General features: G+C 37.5%; 1 protein-coding gene across 1 annotated transcript in view; it reads left to right on the top strand.

Annotated features, from left to right (window-relative positions):
- The window catches only part of BARD1 (BRCA1 associated RING domain 1), a 70,966-nt gene that overhangs the window by 4,850 nt on the left and 45,576 nt on the right, over positions 1-20,540 (top strand). Inside the window, exons 2-3 of the mRNA XM_037522140.2 lie at positions 4,833-4,889; positions 8,643-8,791. Of these exons, the coding sequence (XP_037378037.1) occupies positions 4,833-4,889; positions 8,643-8,791 (206 nt within the window). The remainder of the gene's footprint in view (positions 1-4,832; positions 4,890-8,642; positions 8,792-20,540) is intronic.

Below are 20,540 nucleotides of genomic sequence, written 5' to 3'. Positions count from 1 at the left end.
GTCTGCCGCGCCATGTGGGCATCTCTGCGGCACTGCAGAGACTGTGGACAGCTGCACAGCGCTGCGCTTAAACCACCTGTGCCACCAGGTAGGCCCAAGTTAGGACCCCATTTAAGGGAGCTTTGTGAAGGAAAAAGTTAGAAGGACCTGGCTAATTTAATCTGAATTGCCAAAAATCCTCCATAGGTTCCTGGGGTTAATGACCCAGAGTAAGCAGTGACTACAGGCCTGCACACACTGGTGTTACACAGGGCTTGTGACAGGCGGAGAAACTTACAAGACCCTTAGAGCACCTTTCATACCATCTTCATATCAAAGGGAGAATTTACTGTCATAGCAGTCAGGACTTAGATGAGCAATTTTAGACTGAGAGTGGAAATTTGAGAATCTTTTGCATAGAGATAGTTACTGAAGGCATACTTTAAGATGTGAGTGGGGATTTGCTTATAAAGAGGAATGCCCATGTGTAGGCACTGAAACACAACCTTTGGATATTTGGTAGAAAAGGTGAAGCCTTAAAGATAGAAGAAAGTCAGCAGTTACTTAGATTGTGTTTTGCTTTGGAGGAAAGGGAATAGAAGATAAGATAACCGAAACTAGAGTTGGGTGTACATTATATTGTCTGTGGCTTGTCTGTTTCATAACAGTAGAACAAATTATAATTAGTTACTAATAGATAGAATTTTATTACCCATTTGACTTTTGGGATATTTAACTCATGGATTTATTCAGTATTTATTGTTCCCAAAAATTAGGCATGATTTCTTATTTTACCCTTATGATTTATTTGAATCTGTCATACAAAATAACTAAAGTAAGATGGATCCTTTACTTGATAATACTCTTGTTTATTCTTCTAAAGATAAACACAACAAATTATTTAATCGACTTGGGGGTCCTATGAATTTTGGTGTAAAATGTATTGGTCCTCACTTACAAATACTTTGGGGATTTTCTGCAGTGTAAGAGCACCGTGGTAGCCATCTTGCCCACTGTTCAATGGCAGTTGATATCTCCTGGAATCTTAGGGAGCCGGTCAGTTAAGAAATAGGTCTGTCTCAGTATTGTGATCTCAACTGAATTTACTTTCATGTTTTTATTCTCAAAGAAAATTTAATATCAAGAGAACTTATTTTGAAAAAAATTTGTCCTTACTCTTGAGCTCTTCCTTAACTTAAAATCCTTTATTTATTTTTTAAAGGATTTATTTATTTATTTATGTAAGCACTGGGTACAGTCAGAAGCGCAGGAGGGTGAGAGAATTCACCAGAGCCTGAGCGGGGAGCAGAACAGGCAGAAGGACCGAAGTACACTGCTGAGGGGAGCAGTGGGCACGACAGGAGGGGTCTGCACGCCATGTGGGACCCTCGCTGGTGGAACCGGCGCTGCAGAGGCAGGCTACGGGCAGCTTCGCAGCCCAGTGCTCAACCACTGCGCCACCAGGGGAGGCCCAACTTAAAATCCTTTGACTGCTCCTATTTTTCTAAATTAAATACGTGTAAAGTAATAGAAATCTGACTGCAGGTGGGAAAACAATAGAGTGGCTGAATTTTCAAGGTATAGAAATCCTGTTAGCATGCAAATATCTTATTCTTCTGGGATTTTTCTCTAATATATGTGTATATCAAATAAAAAGTAGGGTAAGGATAAAATAGAATTGTTAATTTAAATGCACGTTTCTATATACTCTTCCAATTGGTTCATTCACTAAGGATTTATTAAAATCTTGATATTCTTATAGCGTTGTGCTAAGTAGATAATAATGTGTTGGGGAGCTCAGAACAAATGAAGGTCAAGATCTCTGGTCTATAGGGCTACAATTTATTTTAGAAACAAGGCAGATAAAGTACAAAATAGTTAGTTTTTAACATTGATTGCAGAGTCCCAACTGGATGCTATCTGTAGGAACTTTGGAGCATTTTGTACTTCTCATGCCATATATTATCTTGGCTTATAAAACTATAAACTCCTTAGTAAAGTGATGCCTGGTGCAGATTTCATATTAATGTTGAAATGGACTCTAACATCCATGAATTACCGCGCTCCTTTGTTTAGTATCATTTTTATTACACCATCCTTGATAGTATTTGGATACTGTGTTGGGCTTTCATTGTTTTGGGGAGGAGAAAATATAGTGAAGGCTGGGAAGAGCAGTCTGAGCAGTTGTGGGTTGGAACTGTGCATAGGGTATTTGAGCACTGATCCAGACAGTGGCCTGATTAAAAGCGTGTTTTGAGAAGCAGTGAGAGGAAAGGTTGCCTGGCTTGGATATTAGCAGACTGTGAAAAATTATACTGTGTATTCTTTACAGTTTCAATAAAATTAATTTATATTTTTAATAAAGTTTTTCAAAATTGAAAGTAATGTGTACATATGCCAAGGAATTAAAAATAACACAGGGTGTGTGGTTAGTAAGTAGTTGTTAAAAGAATCATAGTAGATATGAATTCACTTCCTTACCTACCCACTATGATCAATATCTTATATCTTTTAAGAGTTTTTCTTTTTTATATATAAGCATTATCTACCTCAGATGAGAGACTATGATACATAAGGACGGTGTAGCATGGTTCAGCTGTTTTCTGGTTGATAGAAATTTAGATTCTTTTCATGCTTTTGCAGTAATGCAGTGCTGGAGTAAATATCATTGCCCATATGCCTTTACATTAAAATTTTTTAGTGAAATTATAAGGAACATAGTTGACAAAGTCAGTAGGATGGAGGCTATAATGAAAACATTATTTTCTCTCATCTCTTCTCACCCTGAAGTTCTACTATGGACCTCTTTTGTCTGTTTTGGTTCTACATTGCCGAGTAATATGTTTTCTATTGCTATTTCTTGATTCCTCTCCATTTTAGTCATTTATTAGCTTCCTGCTTTGGAAAATGAGCTTTCTTATTACTTGCTATCTAATAACTTCCTGTTATGGAAGAAAATGCATATAGAATTCAACTTACACAATAATTTTAAATTATTATTTTGAAGACTTAACTGTTCTCTGGCATCCCTTGTTATCTACAAGATGTCTAATGCTATTCTGATTTAAGAACTATAAATGACATTTTACTTTTATTCTCAATATTTGGAAGATTGTGCTATCTTGCTGTCTTGTTTAGATAGCTTTAGTGTTTCTAAAGTTTTAGTTTTGTAAGCATTGCGTGTTTATCTGATTCATTCTTTCTTTGTAATGGTTATTCAGGAGTGGCTATTGGGACCTATCTAGCACTGTAGACAGTGGAAATAGGGTGGTGGTGGAGTTGGCTCCGAAGCAGTTGACTCTGTGGCCTGGGCTGGCTAGGGAATCCAGCTAATAATGGACTAAATGGAGTTCTCTCAAGGTGGAGAGCAACATGGAAGTAGAGGTGTTTGGTCAGGGTAATAGAATTAAAGGGATAGGGGAAGAATGTTACAGAAAGAGATGAGATTGCAGCCACTGTTGAGATTTTAGAGGCAGAGCTTGTAATGAATTAGAGTTCAACACTATTGGGTGATAACAGATTAAATTTGGTAGGTCAGATAATAAACCTATGTTATAGGGGTAGCATAAACATTGTAACAGATCATCTAAATTGCCAGAATCACAAAAGTGTCTGGCACATCACAAGTCAGATTTTTATCATTGTGTTCTACTTAATGTGAAAGAAAAAAAAGATACTGTGTTTTTAAAAGTACTGGGTTTTGTAATAGTGTGCCCCATTTTCAGTGTCTTGAGGATAACATTGTGGATGCATACTGTTTTTAGCTGTCTTGCTGGAAACTTAATTTTACTTTAGAGTTCATGTTTCTTAAAATGTACAAAGTGATAATTTTAATCTTCCAAGTAATGTGGCAAACTTTTTATTGATAATGTGTTTAGTATATAGAGGTAAGTGGATAACAATGGTGTAAATACCTAAAGGCTCTAGGGCTAGCGTAATAAACCCAAGCACTATAAATGTTCATCCTTGAAATGCTTTACTTCTGTTTGCTCTTGCTAAACTGCACCCTCTGAGTATAATAATTTGATGTGTGTTTATCAGTATGTACCATTACCTTCTTAGGTTTATCAAATGTTAAAGGCATTTTGATGGAAAAGGTCGGGAATAATTGTGTTTCCATCTTCCTCAGTGCTATGATTCAAGTGTAGACTATCAACTTGGTGATTCCTACTTCTTGTAGTTTACTTAGAGAACAAAGCAATCTACTTCCTGTGAACCGAAAAGAATGAACGCATTTTTTTGTAACAATGACTGTATTTATGAAAAATAGGTGACTATTTAACTGTTGTCATAAAGCAATGTTTTCTTACGAGAAGCCATGAATTTTTATGATTAAGGTGAGCAGATGTCCTGATTTTTCCAGGGGCAATCCTGGTTTGTACTTGTCCCAAAATACTATCCATGTCTCACTCCCTTTTACTACCTTGAGCACGGAAATATTCTCATTTGGACAATATATTTGTGGTCATTCTTTTGTGTCTCATTTTGAGATTTATGGCATATACTTTGAATCACTGGGTGAAGATATATTTTAATAGTCAAAAGAAGCAAGCAGTGGTTGATTTTGCCTGTAAGAGCTCGAGTGATTCTTGAGCAAAGTTAGTTTATGTGACTCCTGAGTTACATGAATTAGAAAAATGTTGGAGTTTGTACAGTCTGAGAGTTGCTATTTGAATTCAGCAGGTGTATGACATATTTAACCAAGGAGTAACAGCCTTTCAAGTGAATATATTCTTAATATCTTCTGCTTTGAGAAAGAAACACTAGTATTGAGACTTGGATTTATGAAATGTAGGATTTAAAACATTTATTGAACACTGACCTGTCTTGACTGTTTTCCTTTCTCCAAACAGCACTAATATTCTGAGAGAGCCTGTGTGTTTAGGTGGATGTGAGCACATCTTCTGTTGGTAAGTAAAAAACATGTAACTTTATTTACTTATTTAAAAAATATTTTTATTTATTTATGCATACAAGAACTGGGGTTTAGGCTAGAGGTGCAGTGGGTGAGAGGTTTCATCAGAGATACAGAGGGAAGCAAAACAGGCGGATCTACTGAAATAGACCGCTGAGAGGAGCAGTGGGCGAGACAGGAGAGGTTTGCTGCTCCATGTGGGTTAGCTCCCTGGCAGGGGATAGGAGATAAAACTCCATGCTGCAATGACTGGCCTTATCTTGATAGTGCTGCTACTCAACCCCTGTGCCACCAGGGAGGCCCTCTCTTATATTTGTTTTCTAGGACTGTTGTAACAAAGTACCAAAAAATAGGTGGCTTAGAACAACAGAAATTTCTTGTCTCATACTCTGGAGACTAGAAGTCTCCAGAGCTTTAGTTCCTTCTGAGGACTTTAGTTCCTTCTCCTGAGAGAAAATCCTTTCCATGCTTCTTTCCTTCCTTCTAGGGGAGACTGTTTGGTTTCTGGCAATCTTTGGCTTATAGGTATATCACTGATCTTTGCCTTCATGTTCACATGGATCTGTCCTGTGTGCATGTTTGTCTCTACCCAAAGTTCCCCCTTTTATAAGGATACCAGTTATATGGGCTTAGGACTCACCCGATCTCATTTTTACTTGGTCATCTGCAAAGATCCTATTTTCAAATAAGGGCATCTTTACGGTACTGGGAGTTAGGATTTCAACACCTTTTGGGGGAATATAATTGAATCCAAAACAGTTACTGTGAAATTATGTCCATAATGTTATAACATGAAAGACCTAGTTTAAATATTAGATTTCTATCTTACCCTAATTCCTTCTCCAGAAAAACCAAGTGAAGGACTGAACATCTTAGTGTAATCTCTGTGAGCGAGAGCTAATATAGACTCTTTTGAATCAGTCTTTTAATTCAAGTTGTGACTGATAGTCTGAGCTAACTACAGTATGAAGTTTAGCACATGTGGAAAAATTCACTGTGACTGAAGTAAGCTGGGATGTGTAGGTGACAGCTGTGTTGGGATTTTTATTTTGTTTCTAGAAATGTAGATCTATTACTTCTTTTTTAAAACAATTTCAATTTATTCTTTTAATGGTGATAATGTCAGGATTCTCCCCATCAGTGAATGTAGATCTGTTATGTGGGGTGTATCCGCCCAGAGAATGGGGTAGGAAATCGTACCTGTGGTTCTCTGCTATCTCCATTTGGGTGATGAAAGGGATTTCAAACTTGATATCTTCGCAGCAGATCTTTTGACCATCCTCTGCTTCAACCTGTTCCTGCCTCCTGATCTTCATAGCAATAAATGGGTCCCTCTCCTGACTGCAGAGCCTTTGTTTATGTGTGTGTTTACTGTATAAAACAGATATTTAAAAAATATTAACTCATTTAAAAATGTTGATAAACCCATTTATACACATTCTAATATAATACTCTAAGTAAAAGTGAGTATCTTACAGAACAAAGATTGGCACTATTTTATTTATATTTTTGAAAATCTCTTAACTGATCCTGCTTGTTTAGAAGACAATTAGATTTTCATCTGCTTGTGTGTAATTTGTTGGGATACATATTTTTGATTGGAGCATGTGAAGAAAATTTGGTCTTATATAGTTGGAGAAAGGAATGTTTTAATAGCCTTTTATAGATAATTATGGATATTATTCTTTGGTAACTGTACTACAACTTGACAAATGCTATTTCTTTAGATATTTATAGTGTAGACTCTGAAACTGTATGAGTAAACTTTCTGTATTCTGTTGCTTTAATTTTCATTGGTTTATCTTGTACTTGGAATGAATCTGTTTACCCTGCATGATTTTATGACATCATGCATTGATCATTTGGAAAATATTGGTGCACCGAGTTAGGCAGATCTTTTCAGGAATGATACATTGTTTTCTGGAAATCTGGATAAATGTATACGAAATAATTTGAGGACAGATATAAAGCAGACATTCTAGCATATATAAAATGGGCTTTTATTTTCTAGTGTCTTAATTAATTAGATTTCATTTTCTTCATCTTAGAAACAAGGTGGTATAATTGTTGATTGAGTAGATTTTGACTTTATTCCTTTTATTTTTTAATATTTATTTTTATTTGTCCATAGAAGAACTGGGGTGTAGGCCAGAGATACAGTGGATGAGAGGATTCACCAGAGACAGAGTGGGGTACAGAACAGGTAGATCTACTGAAATACACTGCTGAGGGGAGCAGTGGGCGAGACAGGAGAGGTCTACTGTGACATGTGGGTTAGCTCCCTGGCCATATCTTGATAGCATTGCGACTTTAACCCTGATGCCACCAGGGAGGCATTGGTGGCATTTCACTGGTGTTCCTCAAATAATTAAATATTGCACAACAATTGATTATTCACATCCCCTGAGGGGAAGAGTTTACCTATTTTGGGGTTCCAAGTTAAGAGTTCTATTTTTAAAGAATTATTTATGCGTATAAGAGCTGGGGTACAGGCCAGAGGTGTGGGGTGGGTGAGAGGATTCACCAGAGACAGAGTGGGGAACAGAACAGGCAGAGCAACAGAAGTACACTGCTGCAGGGAGCAATGGTGTGAATCCAGGAGAGGTGTGCTGTGTCATGTGGGTTGCTCCCTGGCCTACTGGGGATCGAACTCACGCTGCAGAGGCTGCAGGTTGCTTCATAGGTTGCACCTTAACCCCTTGCGCCACCAGGGAGGCCCTTAAGAGTTCTTGATGATGAGCTAATTAAAAATGTTTCTTAGCTGAAGAAATCTGCCCTTTTGGAACGTCTTTGGTGGCGAGGTGGGAGGTTGTGGTTTACAGATTGATTTTATATTTACTGGGTTAATTTATGTCAGGATTTATGTTATGATATTAGGATAAAATACTAGAAATGCCACAGACTTTCTGAAGGCGTTGAATATTGTATAATACTCCTCTGTGTCTACAAAGAAGGGATTCTCTGAAAAGGATTGCATCTACAACTATTGTATTTTATTACCCTGTTTTGCCAGACCCTATCTGGTGAAGCTAAGAAAGGCGTGGACTTTGAAGTTTCTAATATTGCAGATTCACAGATTTCATGAGATTGCAAAGCTGTTTTCCCACCCCCCCCTTTTTTATTAAAAAAAAAAAAAAAGACATCTTCCTTCATCATATTTGTAAAGAATTTGTAGCCTCAAAGTTAAGAAAACCCTCCTGACTATGAGATCTTGGTCAGATAACTCAAGATAATTCAATTGATTCTGCATGTTATGAAAGTATTTGAAAGTTAGACCAATGATTTTTTTCTCAAGAACTACTTTAAAATCTGTAGACACTTGTCCAAAAATAATGAAAAATACCTTTCTCATTCTCATAGTAATTTTAAATATTTACATGGAACACAGTGTTAAGGTTTAAGTTTTGGAGGGTTGAGATGTGTAGCTGCTGTGCGTTAGGTTCTAAACATGTTTGTTTCTGCTTAATGTTTTAGAAGCAGACTTCTAAACTGCTTCTATGCAGTTTAAAAATTATGCAGACTTATGTCTGGCTATGCAAAGTTTCTTCATAGCAAATTACATAAGCAACCTTAGATTTAGGTTTTGTGTGTGCATGGTATTTTCCAGAACACTGTTGGAACAAATATTTTATCATTGACCCCTGGTAGAACAGCCTCTACTTCATCTATTTTGTTCAAATTCTGCTTATTTTTTGGAATTCAGATTCTGCTGAATGTGTTGATACATAACTTTTTATTCCTTTTTAAGTAATTGTGTAAGTGACTGCATTGGAACTGGATGTCCAGTGTGTTACACCCCAGCCTGGATACAAGACGTGAAGATAAATAGACAATTGGACAGCATGATCCAGCTTTGTAATAAGCTTCGAAGTTTGCTGCATGACGATAAACTTTCAGGTGAGATGCACCACTTTTTCTCTTAGTTAAGTGACTGATGAGTTCATATTCGCCACATGTAGAATCTGTTAGGAATTCTGAGTATCATATTTCAGATTTTAAGATTTTGGGTGTTTGGAATTATTTTGAGAAATGACAGCTTCCTCAGAGATACTTAAGTCTTAATTTCCTTATTTTATAGGTAAGAAACCCAGGCCTAGAGAGGTTAAATGACCTTAATGTCATACATGCAATTAGGACCAGAAGCAACAGAAAGACTTTTTCACCATCTTTATTGCCTGCTTTTTACAGTTATGATTTCTGTGATGATTTCTGTGTAATCCATATGGACCAGTGATTTGTCCTTAGTTGTGTGTCACTCACTTAAGTACATTTTACGGGAGGAATAAAACAGTTTTCCTTGGATCACTTTTCTAGAGTGAATTAATTGAATACATTTTGAAAGAGTAGAAATCTTATACTCATTTTCTTTTCTATGTAATTGGGGTTAATTTTTTTTAAAGGTTTATCTATTCATGCATACAAGAATGGGGGTACAGGCCAGAGGTGTGGGGGGTAGGGGATTCACGAGAGATAGAGTGGGGAGCAGAACAGGCCGATTGACTGAAATACACTGCTGAAGGGAGCAGTGAGCGAGACAGGAGAGGTCTGCTGCGCCATGTGGGTAGCTACCTGGCTGGGGATCGAACTCGTGCTGCAGTGGCTGTGGTCAGTCTAATAGGTTGCATCCTAACCCCTTGCACCACCAGGGAGGCCCTGGGGTTAATGTTTTTTAAGATTTAGATTCTGTGTATTAATTATATATCTTTCTGTTGTGCCTTCTAACTAATTTATTTTTTCAGTTTTTTTTTTAATGGAGTCTTTATGTTTTACATCCCCATGTTTGGGATGGTTTTTATCATTCATGGATACTGAATCTTTCAAATGCCTTCTTTGCAACTATTGACATGACTATATGATTTTATTTTTCCTTTTGTTGATGTGGTAAATTATGTTGATTGATTTTCTGATGTTGAACCATCCTTTTGTCCCTGGAATATATCCCACTTGGTCATGGTTCATGATCCCTTTAATGCATTGTTGCATTCAGTTTGCTAAGATTTTGTTGACGGCTTTTGCTTCTATGTTCATCAGGGAAATTGTTTTGTAGTTCGCTTTTTTTGTGATATCTTTGTCTGATTTGGTATGAGAGTAATGTTGAGCTCATAAAATGTGTTTGGAAGTATTCCCCCTTCATTTTTTGAATGCATTTGTGGTTAGGTGTTAGTTTGTCTTTGAAAGTTTGGTAGAATTCACTAGTAGAACTGTCTAGTGGTGGTCGTTAGTTTTTCTTTTTTAAAAGATTTATTTATTCATGCAAACAAGAACTGGAGTACAGGCCAGAGGCACGGGGTGGGGGGGGGGTATTTGAGAGGATTCACCAGAGACAAAGTGGGGAACAGAACCGACAGATTGACTGAAATACACCGCTGAGGGTGTTACGGAGCAACCCCTTGTAAAATGGGTTGCCTGGCTGTGGGTCCTCACCCGGGCGCTTAAAAGGGACTTATTAATACTCTGCTACAGGCACACACAAAAGGTTAATAAAAGGTTTATTTACAAGGGAAAGGGAATTAAGGAAATGTACAACTCAGGGAGAAAATAGGGAGCAATGGGCGAGACAGGAGAGGTCTACTCTGCTATGTGGGCAGCTCCCTGACCAGGGGATTGAACTCCTGTTGCCGCAACTGCCCTACCTACTGATAGCATTATAGGCTGCGTCTTAACCCCTTGCACCACCAGGGTCTTTAACCCCTTGCACCACCCATGGTGATCTTTAGCTGAAACTTTTTTTTTTAAAAAGATTTATTTATTTATTTATACAAGCACTGGGTACAGTCAGAAGCGCGGGAGGGTGAGAGAATTCACTGAGCCAGAGCGGGGAGCAGTGCAGAGCAGGCAGAAGGACCGAAGTACACTGCTGAGGGGAGCAGCGGGCAGCAGAAGAGGTCTGCGTGCCACGTGGGACCCTCCTCTGGTGGCCGGGGAGCAGCCGGGGATCGAACCGGTGCTGCAGAGGCCTCGGGCAGCTTCGCAACCCAACGCTCAATCCCTGCGCCACCGGGGAGGCCCCTAGTTGAAACTTTTGATTACTGCCTCAGTTTCCTCACTTGTAATCTTTCTGTTCAGGTTTTCTGTTTCTTCCTGATGCAGTTCTGGATGGTTATATATTTCTAGTAATTTGCCCATTTTGTTTAGGTTATTCATGTAATGTGACATTTTAAATGGTGATAAGAGTGGGGGGAGGAGCAGGGTAATAAAACTTGATGGGTTGACTGTAGCCAATAAAGGCATACTGGCACTACTAGATACTGTGGGTACAAAAAAAATATTCCTCAAGAAATTGTGTTGTAGCTTGTAAACCACAGTAGTTTACTGTATGTTTGATATTGTTGGTATTGAAATCATCAGTATGGGGTTTTTATATTTTGTGAACCATAAATATTTCATCACTAAGAAATATATTTAGGAAAATTACTGGATGCAGGAAAAGTTTTATATGGGACCTGAGACCTCTCAGAAAGCTGCCTTTCTCATCTTAAGAAATGGCGGTAGTTGGGCCTCCCCAGTGGCGCAGCGGTTGAGCGCTGGGTTGCGAAGCTGCCCGCAGCCTCTGCAGCTCGGGTTGATCCCCGGCTGCTCCCCGGCCGCTGGAGGAGGGTCCCACGTGGCGCGCAGACCTCTCCTGCCGCCCGCTGCTCCCCTCAGCAGTGTACTTCGGTCCCTCTGCCTGCTCTGCTCCCCGCTCTGGCTCTGGTGAATTCTCTCACCCTCCCGCGCTTCTGACTTACCCAGTGCTTGTATAAACAAACAAATAAATAAATCTTTAAAAAAAAAAAGGAAATGGCAGTAGTCTGGTGAAAGAATTATGGTGATTTTTTTTCCCAAAGGTCATTTTGTGTCGATTTTTCTTTTCATAGCAAGTAATATTACTTTGTTACCATAGTTGAGCTTTGCTGACTTCATCATTATTTCTTTTTCGATAGGTTGGAATTTCACTGTTTGGATAATATATAATTTTAGGAGTTGGAAAATGACCTTAGTCCCTTTGTTCTGTAGATGAGAAAATTGAGGACCTTAGTTATGCAAAGGGTGGTCATATTGTTAGTCCTTTGCTTATTGTTTCAGTGCTTTCTTTAGAAGTAAATGTACTTCCTAGATTTGTTGAATTGAGTTGGAGAAAAATTGGCAGTGCTAAGATTAATTCAGATCCAAGAGACTAGATTAAAACTATTTTAAAACAAATTCATAGGTTTTGATTTCAATAATTCATTTTTTAATGATAGCATCCTCTGCTATTTTTACAGAAGAGGATATGAATTTAGATGAATCTATTCAGATCTGTAATTTCCATGGTACAAAGCCTTTCTACTGATTGTAAACTCTATTAATAATAATCATCAGCTTTTCCTCCAGAGATCCTCCAAGCAAACTAGCACTGAAAAACTTTCCAGGACTGTTGGGTGTATTTCTCTTTGTTTTTTTATAGTTTATCCATTCAGTATATGTTATGCAGTTCTTTTATGTTTCTTTATTATCTAGCAAGTACTTCTAAAGTAAAGGGATGTCAAGTAAATAGGAGAAGGAACTAATAGTTGAGAACAAATATCCTCTTTATAATGAGAAAATTGGAAAAGGACCTCAGTATAAAGTGATGGTATGGTATTCAGTGATCCCTAGGGTCTCCCTCCAACATCTTCAGTTCTGTTAAATGACCAAGAATTGAAGATGATAAAATAAGTGGAATGGGGGCCTCCCCGGTGGCGCAGCGGTTGAGCACTGGTTGCAAGGCTGCCCGCAGCCTCTGCAGTGCCGGTTCGATCCCCGGCCGCTGGGCGAGGGTCAAGCATGGCGCGCAGATCTCTCCTGCCGCCTGCTCTCCCCTCAGCAGTGTACTTCAGTCAGTCTGCCTGTTCTACTCCCTGCTCTGGCTCTGGTGAATTCTCTCACCCTCCCGTGCTTCTGACTGCACCCAGTGCTTGTATAAATAAATAAATAAATCTTTTAAAAAAAAATAAGTGGAATGGTTGGACATCTCACACTTTTCTCTATTTTTTTTAAACCCTGTATTTCACAGTTTATCTTCCCAATGAACCTTGTTACTTGCATTTACTATAAAATACATAATTACTGTAATTAAGGTAGGTAATTAGGAAGAACTTGTCAAATCATGGACATAGCATATGGTATACTGGAGATAAAGAAGGCTGATTTATCGTAATACTTTCTAAAATGAGCTTCTGAATACTTGAACAGATATTTCCCAGTTCACTGTACTTTTAAGAGAAGAGATTGTCATAAATTTTTCTGACAACCATTTATGGATAATTTTACCGTATTCTTCATAAGATAATCTGCTTTCTACTAATGCAGTTACATTGAGAAGTTTGTATTTTCTCTTGACCCCCAACATATTAAATTGGACCTTGCAGGTGCTGGTCACTTCTGTGAAGCATATGTCAGTGCTAGTGACATTAAAGAAATACTTTGATTATGCTTTCATAGGATCACAATTTCCTTTACTGTTTCTGTTTTCATGAGAGAGGCTAGTCGTTAGTGAATTTCTTATATGCTGTGACTTCTTTATAATAGATGAAGATGAGTGTTTGAATAGCTGTTTGCTGTTGTTTTTTGTAAAAATAGAACTGAATACTTCTTAACTTACAGAATAATCATTCTTTAGTGAAGGCGTTAATGTTGCACAGATGGTAGCAAAGCACTTTCCTTTGATTTTTAATAAGGGAATAGTTTGTCAAAGAGATTTCTCAACTTCTGTGGTGAAACCTATAATAGAGAAGAATTTGAAAGGCACACAATGTACATCATTATGATGCTTTGATGTAGATTAATGATAGCTAAATCACATTTTCTAATTGCCTCCCTTTTCTATAGTTTATTATTAAATTTTAAGAAAAAACTTGGCTAAACAACTCCTTAGCAACATGTGCATCGCTGTTCCTCAATATTTTGTGGTGTACTTACAAATATTTAAATTCAGAGAACAGAATTCTTTTAAATGTCGTTATTAAGAAATTTACTATGTAGAGGAAGAAACAATATTTTTCTTTGTGAAATGAATATAATAATTTATCATGCTTAGATGCAGTCACACATAAAATTTGTTGTAGTTATTAATAGTATGATTTATTTTCCAGCAGTAGTGCTGTTTTTGTGTTTTGCAGTCTTGGCTTAGACATACTGTTTAAAATCCAGAATTTATAACTATGTTTGTTGTTGTGGTCCTTAGTTAGGACAAGATACATAATTAAAATCTTCTTGAGTAAATTAATTATTATTGATGATTAGTGAAATTATTGTGCACATATAATTACGTGAGTATTTACTTTCTGCATTCCTTTATAAGTTAGGAAATGTGTATACCTGACTGAAATTTTGTTGTCCATTTAGATTAGAGTTTTCAGTTTATTGAGTGTGTTGTTACTATTTGCAAACCTTAATTTTCCTTTAAATACATAAATCTACATTTTGTAAGGTTTATAAATATTAAAGATTTTAGAATTTCACTTGTTTTTAATTGAAAATGCCATCATCTGTGTAGAAAATCAGTTATAAAAATCTAATACAACTTTTTGTAGAATACCAGAGGATTAACCTTTAAATCTTTGTAATCCTGAATCAGTCTTACAAAGTAATCCTAGTAACATTTCATTTTGACCTTTCCTCTCGATTTTAGATTGTATCAGAAATGACTTGGTGAGAAAAGACCTTGTTGAATTTAGACATAAAGTCTCTGTGTGAGTGGGTACTTCTTTTGATTGCTTTGATTTCCAAGATCTTGTCTAATGCCGCTTTATGGACCAGGTGATGTTTAGCTGGGTGTTGAGGAGTGTGGGAGCACTGCCTCCACTGGGCCTATCAGTGCTCTTTCCAGTGCGCTGCTTCCATTTCTACAGGAGGAGGGGCTGCTGCTTGCACTGGAGTGGTGTGGAACTGAAGTCTTGATAGGCGAGGACTATGTCTCTAAACTTTCTGGAGTACAGTAATTACTTGTTCTTCAAAATTTTTTTTTACTTTTTATTTATATGGTGCTGTCTTTTATTTGACAAATCATAAAAATAGGTTTTTTTGTATACAATATAGGTAGAAGAAATTTTTAAATTTTAGAAAAGATTTGAGGTTTTTGTCTACTAGACCTCTGGTACATTAATAATTTTACACTGGTAAAGTAATAAAACAATGTTCTGTGTGACCATAAAATATCTATCAATAAAAGAAATACAAAATAATATATCAAAACTTCCTTTTACTAAAATTTTAAGACATGAGAATGATGAAAATAAATTTATTCCCAGAAGTAGTAGAAAATGTATCTCTTAAGTACTAAATTTTCTCAGGAATAAGCATATGTGACAATTTTATATAATACCTTAAAGACATGAGGTACATTTATTTCATATGCTGTAGATGTTGCCAGTCATTAGGACAAACTCTACTGGTCGTTGGTTTTCTTCTTAAATTAACTTAGTTTTTAAAGCTTGATTCATTAAATTTTTTCTTTAGGTTCTGTAATGGAAGGAACATTTTACACAGAGTTCTCTTCAACTTGAATGAGAAGTGAGTTCTCTGGAAAAATACCATAATTTCAGTAGTTTCTTTTTTCCTTTTTAATAGGGAGATATTCCAAGTATCCTGGTTGGTCAAAGGAGTTCATTAAATATAATGTCTTAGTTGGATAGTGAAGAGCAGTCAGTATGAAATTATTTGCTAGTCATTATTATCCTGTCTTCTGGTGGTGGTAATTTTTCCAGCTTTTCAGCCTTTTCCTATGTCCTTTTTTTATACCTGAAAGGGCTTCCTGATAATCCAATTTGTGTGGAGAAAAGAGCATTTTATTGGGAGTTAGCAGGCTCTCATCCTCTCTTTTCTTTAACTCCTCATCTTTACAATGAGAGGATTGGGCTGGAGGATACTCAAGCTGTCTTCCAGCTCTTGAAATGAGTTCTAACTTCCTTTGTCAAGTTTTGAGAGGATATCAAATAATTTCTTAGCTCCTCTTATGTGCTAACACCTATGGTATGTTTTATTTGTATGTATAGGGTTGGAGGAGAGAATGTCAAGGGAATTTTTTTCGTTGTTGCGAATATGAATGGGCTTAAAAGTAAAAGCAAAGATAATTTGCAGAGGGTTTACTTCCAGGACTAGAAAGTCGAAGTGTGTACATATTAATTCAGTAGCTATTTCTTGAGCTTCCGTTAGTGGACAAGATTGGTAGGTATAAAACACAATGCATAGAGGTTACAATATATATCATGTAAAGAAAACTCCTATATATCTCTGCTCTCCTACCATGTTACTTCACTTTCTGACACAAGATGTGTGGGTTTTCTACACTTCAGGCCATTTAGGTCACCAGCTGGACAACCTTCAATTAATTGAATTCTCACACTACTTTGAGATAGTATTGTAGCTCATCTCAGTCCCAGGAGATTGCTTCTACCTCCCTCCCACTTCAGGTGCCAGTCACAAGTTAGGATTGTAATCTTTGCTTCTGACCAACTGAAATTGAAGGTTCCCACAATCTCCTTGGGTTTGATTAATTTGATAGAGTGGCTCATAGAATTCAGGAAAACATTAACTTACTAGCTTACTGGTTCAATAGAAAAGGACATAATTCAGGAAGTACCAGATGAAAGATACACAAGAGCAAGTATGTGGGAAGGGACATAGAACTTTTGTGCCCTCTCTGGGGACTCCACTTTCCCAGCACCTCCACATCTTCACCAGCTCCAAAGCTTTCTAAGCACGATCATTTTTCTTTTCTTATAAATAATGGTTTTGAAAACAGGAATGGTTTTGAAAATCATTCACCACTCTTGATTGATTCAACTTCTAGAGGTCCTCCCCTTCTGAGGTCAAGGGGTAGAACTGAAATTTCATCATTTTAATCTGGTTGGTTCCCCTGGCAACCAGTTCCTATCCTTAGGGACTGTCCAAAGTCACCTTATTAATATAAACGCTAGTGTGATTGAAAGGGGCTTGCAATGAATAATGATAGGCACTCTTTCCACCTTCCTGTTCCATACCTATTTTCAGAGACTGGGAACATGCTCAGTATCATAAGGAAAGATGATCCTCTTGAAGCCTTAAATAGGAAAATACAAGAGTTTTAAGGCTATGTATCAGGAATAGTAGGTGAAGACCAAATATATAATTTATAGTAATAAATATTACTTACATTTGTATACATAAGTGAAAAGTCTTAATTTCTAATAAGTGAAAGTAGACATGAATTTCAATGCCAACCAGCTCTGCAATTAGGTATATAACCTTACACAAGTTTTATTTTCTACTTGTTTAATTTACATCAAGAAATATAGGTGAACATACTCTTTACAACTGTAGGTGAGGAAAAATAATTTCCCTTCACCCTTCTAGATTCCTAGCTGAGACACTATCCCTTCTCCAATAATAAAAGATGGATTAAGAGGAGAAAAGCAATAGAATTTTAATAATATGTGTAATTCCTGTATACATAGGAGAGACCCAGAAAGCTGACTAAATTTAAAATGTCTCAAGCCCTTAGCTTGAAAGGCCACCTCGAGGTTGAGAGACTCTTGGTGGAGAGACTGAGCCAGTCCTGGGAAGTTCCCAGCCGAAGACCAGGTTCTGCTTGCTGTGCAGATTTAAGTGCTCACCGTCTCCATGGGCAATCTAGAGATTTCATTATTTTCCTTCTTGGTACAGAGTGGGAGACACCTTACAAATGGAACTTCTCTGTATGGATGGACCTTCCAAAAGGATAACTGCAGTGCATTTGCAGAGCTTTTCCTTTATTGTTTTTTAGAAATAATGGCCTCAAGGTAATTCTCATGCCTAAGAGGTACATTTTGAAGCAGCAAATTCTCCTCCCCTCATTACTTACAAAGGTATTCAAGACAAAAATATAGCACAACCCCTTTTAAATTTTAAAAATTCTATTGGATATAGACTAATTCATAATACTTTTATCAAAAAGAACTGAAAGATTAAATAACTAATGGGAAATAAAGAGATTGTTTTTAGGTTGGGGGAAAAGGGTAGAAGGACTTTCACACTTCCATGCTACTTAATCAGTTGTGGAGGGGAGCAGAAAGCTAGGGAAAACTGGTGCTGTTAATTTGTAATGCAATTACAGTGTGTCAAAGAACATAGATTGTCTGATTTCTGCTTACTTCAGATCTGATACTAATTCACTTATTTTGGTTGTTGTACCAGATCGAATGAGATCTTACTGTTGGTTGAAGCAAACTATTGGTATTTATCTGGGGCTTTATTAGGACTACAGCCCTGGAGACACAGATTCAAGACCTTGAGTTGTGTGTTGAGTTTCTTGTATCCACAAAGAAAGGGCAGGAAATTACATAATTACGGAGGGAGTGACTGCAGCCCTTCCACTTAACTGATGGATTGAGGAGTAACAACAAAAATACCTCAGATTGAGGTCTTTATAGAATGCATCTGCTTACCTGTCTGACTTCATTTCCTTCATTTTCTGATCCTTCTCCAAGCTCTTGCCACATTGACTCTCTGTCCATTGAATATGCTAAATTTGTTCCTGTCTCTTAGGACACTGGCACTTGTTCTTCCTTCTGCTTGGAAAAAAATACTTTCCTAGATGCTTACACAGCTGCTTCCCTATTGTCATTTAGGTCTTTCTTTCTTTCTCTCTTTCTCTCTTTCTCTCTCTATTTCTTTCTAAGATTTATTTATTTTATTTATTTATACAAGCACTGGGTACAGTCAGAAGCGCGGGAGGGTGAGAGAATTCACCAGAGCCAGAGCGGGGAGCAGAGCAGGCAGAAGGACCGAAGTACACTGCTGAGGGGAGCAGCGGGCGGCAGGAGAGGTCTGCGTGCCACGTGGGACCCTCCTCTGGTGGCCGGGGAGCAGCTGGGGATCGAACCGGCGCCGCAAAGGCTGCGGGCAGCTTCGCAACCCAGCGCTCAACCGCTGCGCCACCGTGGAGGCCCTCTTTTTTTTTTTTTTTAAAGATTTATTCATGCGTACAAGAACCTAGATACAGGCCAGAGGTGCGGGAGGATGAGCGGATTCACCAGAGACAGAGCGGGGCACAGAACAGGCAGACTGATCAAAATACACTGCTGAGGGGAGCAGCAGGCAAGACACAGGAGAGGTCTGCCGCACCATGTGGGTACCTCTGCGGTGACGAGATTGAACCCATGCTCTCGAGGCTGCGGACAGCTTCACAGCGCCGTGCTCAACTGCCTGCGCCACCAGGGAGGCCCTGTCATTTAGGTCTTAACTCAAAAGAGGGCTCCCTCAGAAAGACTAAATGACCTTGAGTAAAGCAGCAAGGTGTTGTTAGTACAGGAGAGTATGCACTCACAAAATATGCACGCACAAAATGTGACGTCTATTTTGGGACTGTGATTTTTTTTTTTTTTTTAAAGAAACTCTTAAAGCTAATAAGTCTCTGTATTTAAATTTCTGGTCATATGTTTTTCTTGAAAATTTGTTTTTATAAAGTGTAAGTATATAGCTTGATGAATATTCTTTTTTTTTTAAGATTTATTTATTTATGCATACAAGAGCTGGGGTACAGGCCAGAGATGTGGGGGGTGAGAGGATTCACCAGAGACAGAGTGGGAAGAGAAAAGGTAGACTGACTGAAATACACTGCTGAGGGGAGCAGCGGGCAAGACAGGAGATGTGGATTGCTCACCTGGCCCGCCACAGATTAATCTCATGCTGCCGAGGCTGCGGATTGCTTCATAGTGCGGTGCTTTAACCCTTTGTGCCACCAGGGAGGCCCTATAGCTTGATGAATTTTCATAAACATGATTCACCTAGAAGAATAAACAGTTTTCTAGAAACCCCTCTTGTCCTTTTCCAGTAACTGCCTCCTTCCTATAGGGATACTCACCATTAAGATTTAACATGCTAGATTAGTTTTGGGCTATTTTTAATGCACTCTTTTGTGTCTTGCTTCTTTTTGCTTAATAATATGTGTACCTAGTTACAGTTTGTTGATTCTCATTAATTTTTGGCTTACATAGCTTGAGAGTATATTAGATGGTATTTAATGAATTGTGACTATTAAATCCCTTAGATTAATTTTATCTTAATTTTATATTGAAATTAGTGTGTATTCTCCAACTTTGTTGTTCAATATTGTGTTATTATTCTAGTCTTTTGCCTTTCTATATTTTAATTTCTTTGCTTCTCCATGTAAATTTCAGAATTACCTTCTCTATTTTTACAAAGTCTCCTGGATTTTCATTGAGAATAGTTTGTAGTCTGTACTTAGAGTTGGGAGAATTGACATTTTAAAAAGATTGAGTCTTCTGATTCATGAACATGGTATATAACCTACGACAGACATTGCACTGCTGAAGGATATCTTTCTGTTCATGTAGAATTTCTTTAATACATGTTTTCTAATTTTCAGCAAATAGAACTTGTACATATTTTGTTTGGTTTATAATGAACTCTTTTTATGTTTTTTTGGTACAGTTATAAAAGTGTTTAAAAATTCCAATTTACTTTTATCATTGTTAATATATATAGACGTATAGTTGAAGTTGAATTTGGCATATTCATTGTATTTTATGACCTTGTTAAAGTCACTTGGTAAGATTTTTTAATGTTAAAAACTATCCTGGATAGTCTGTATAGTCAAGTATACTGTACATAGTTGCAGTCTTATATCTTCCTTTACAATCTATGTGCCTTTTATATATTTTTCTTA

This window comes from Talpa occidentalis, unplaced genomic scaffold (genome assembly GCF_014898055.3).
Source record: "Talpa occidentalis isolate TD23 unplaced genomic scaffold, MPIMG_talOcc4v2.1 talOcc4.3, whole genome shotgun sequence".
NCBI lineage: Eukaryota > Metazoa > Chordata > Mammalia > Eulipotyphla > Talpidae > Talpa > Talpa occidentalis.
Note: the sequence above shows the minus strand (reverse complement) of the source record. Positions and strands in the feature narration are given on the sequence as shown.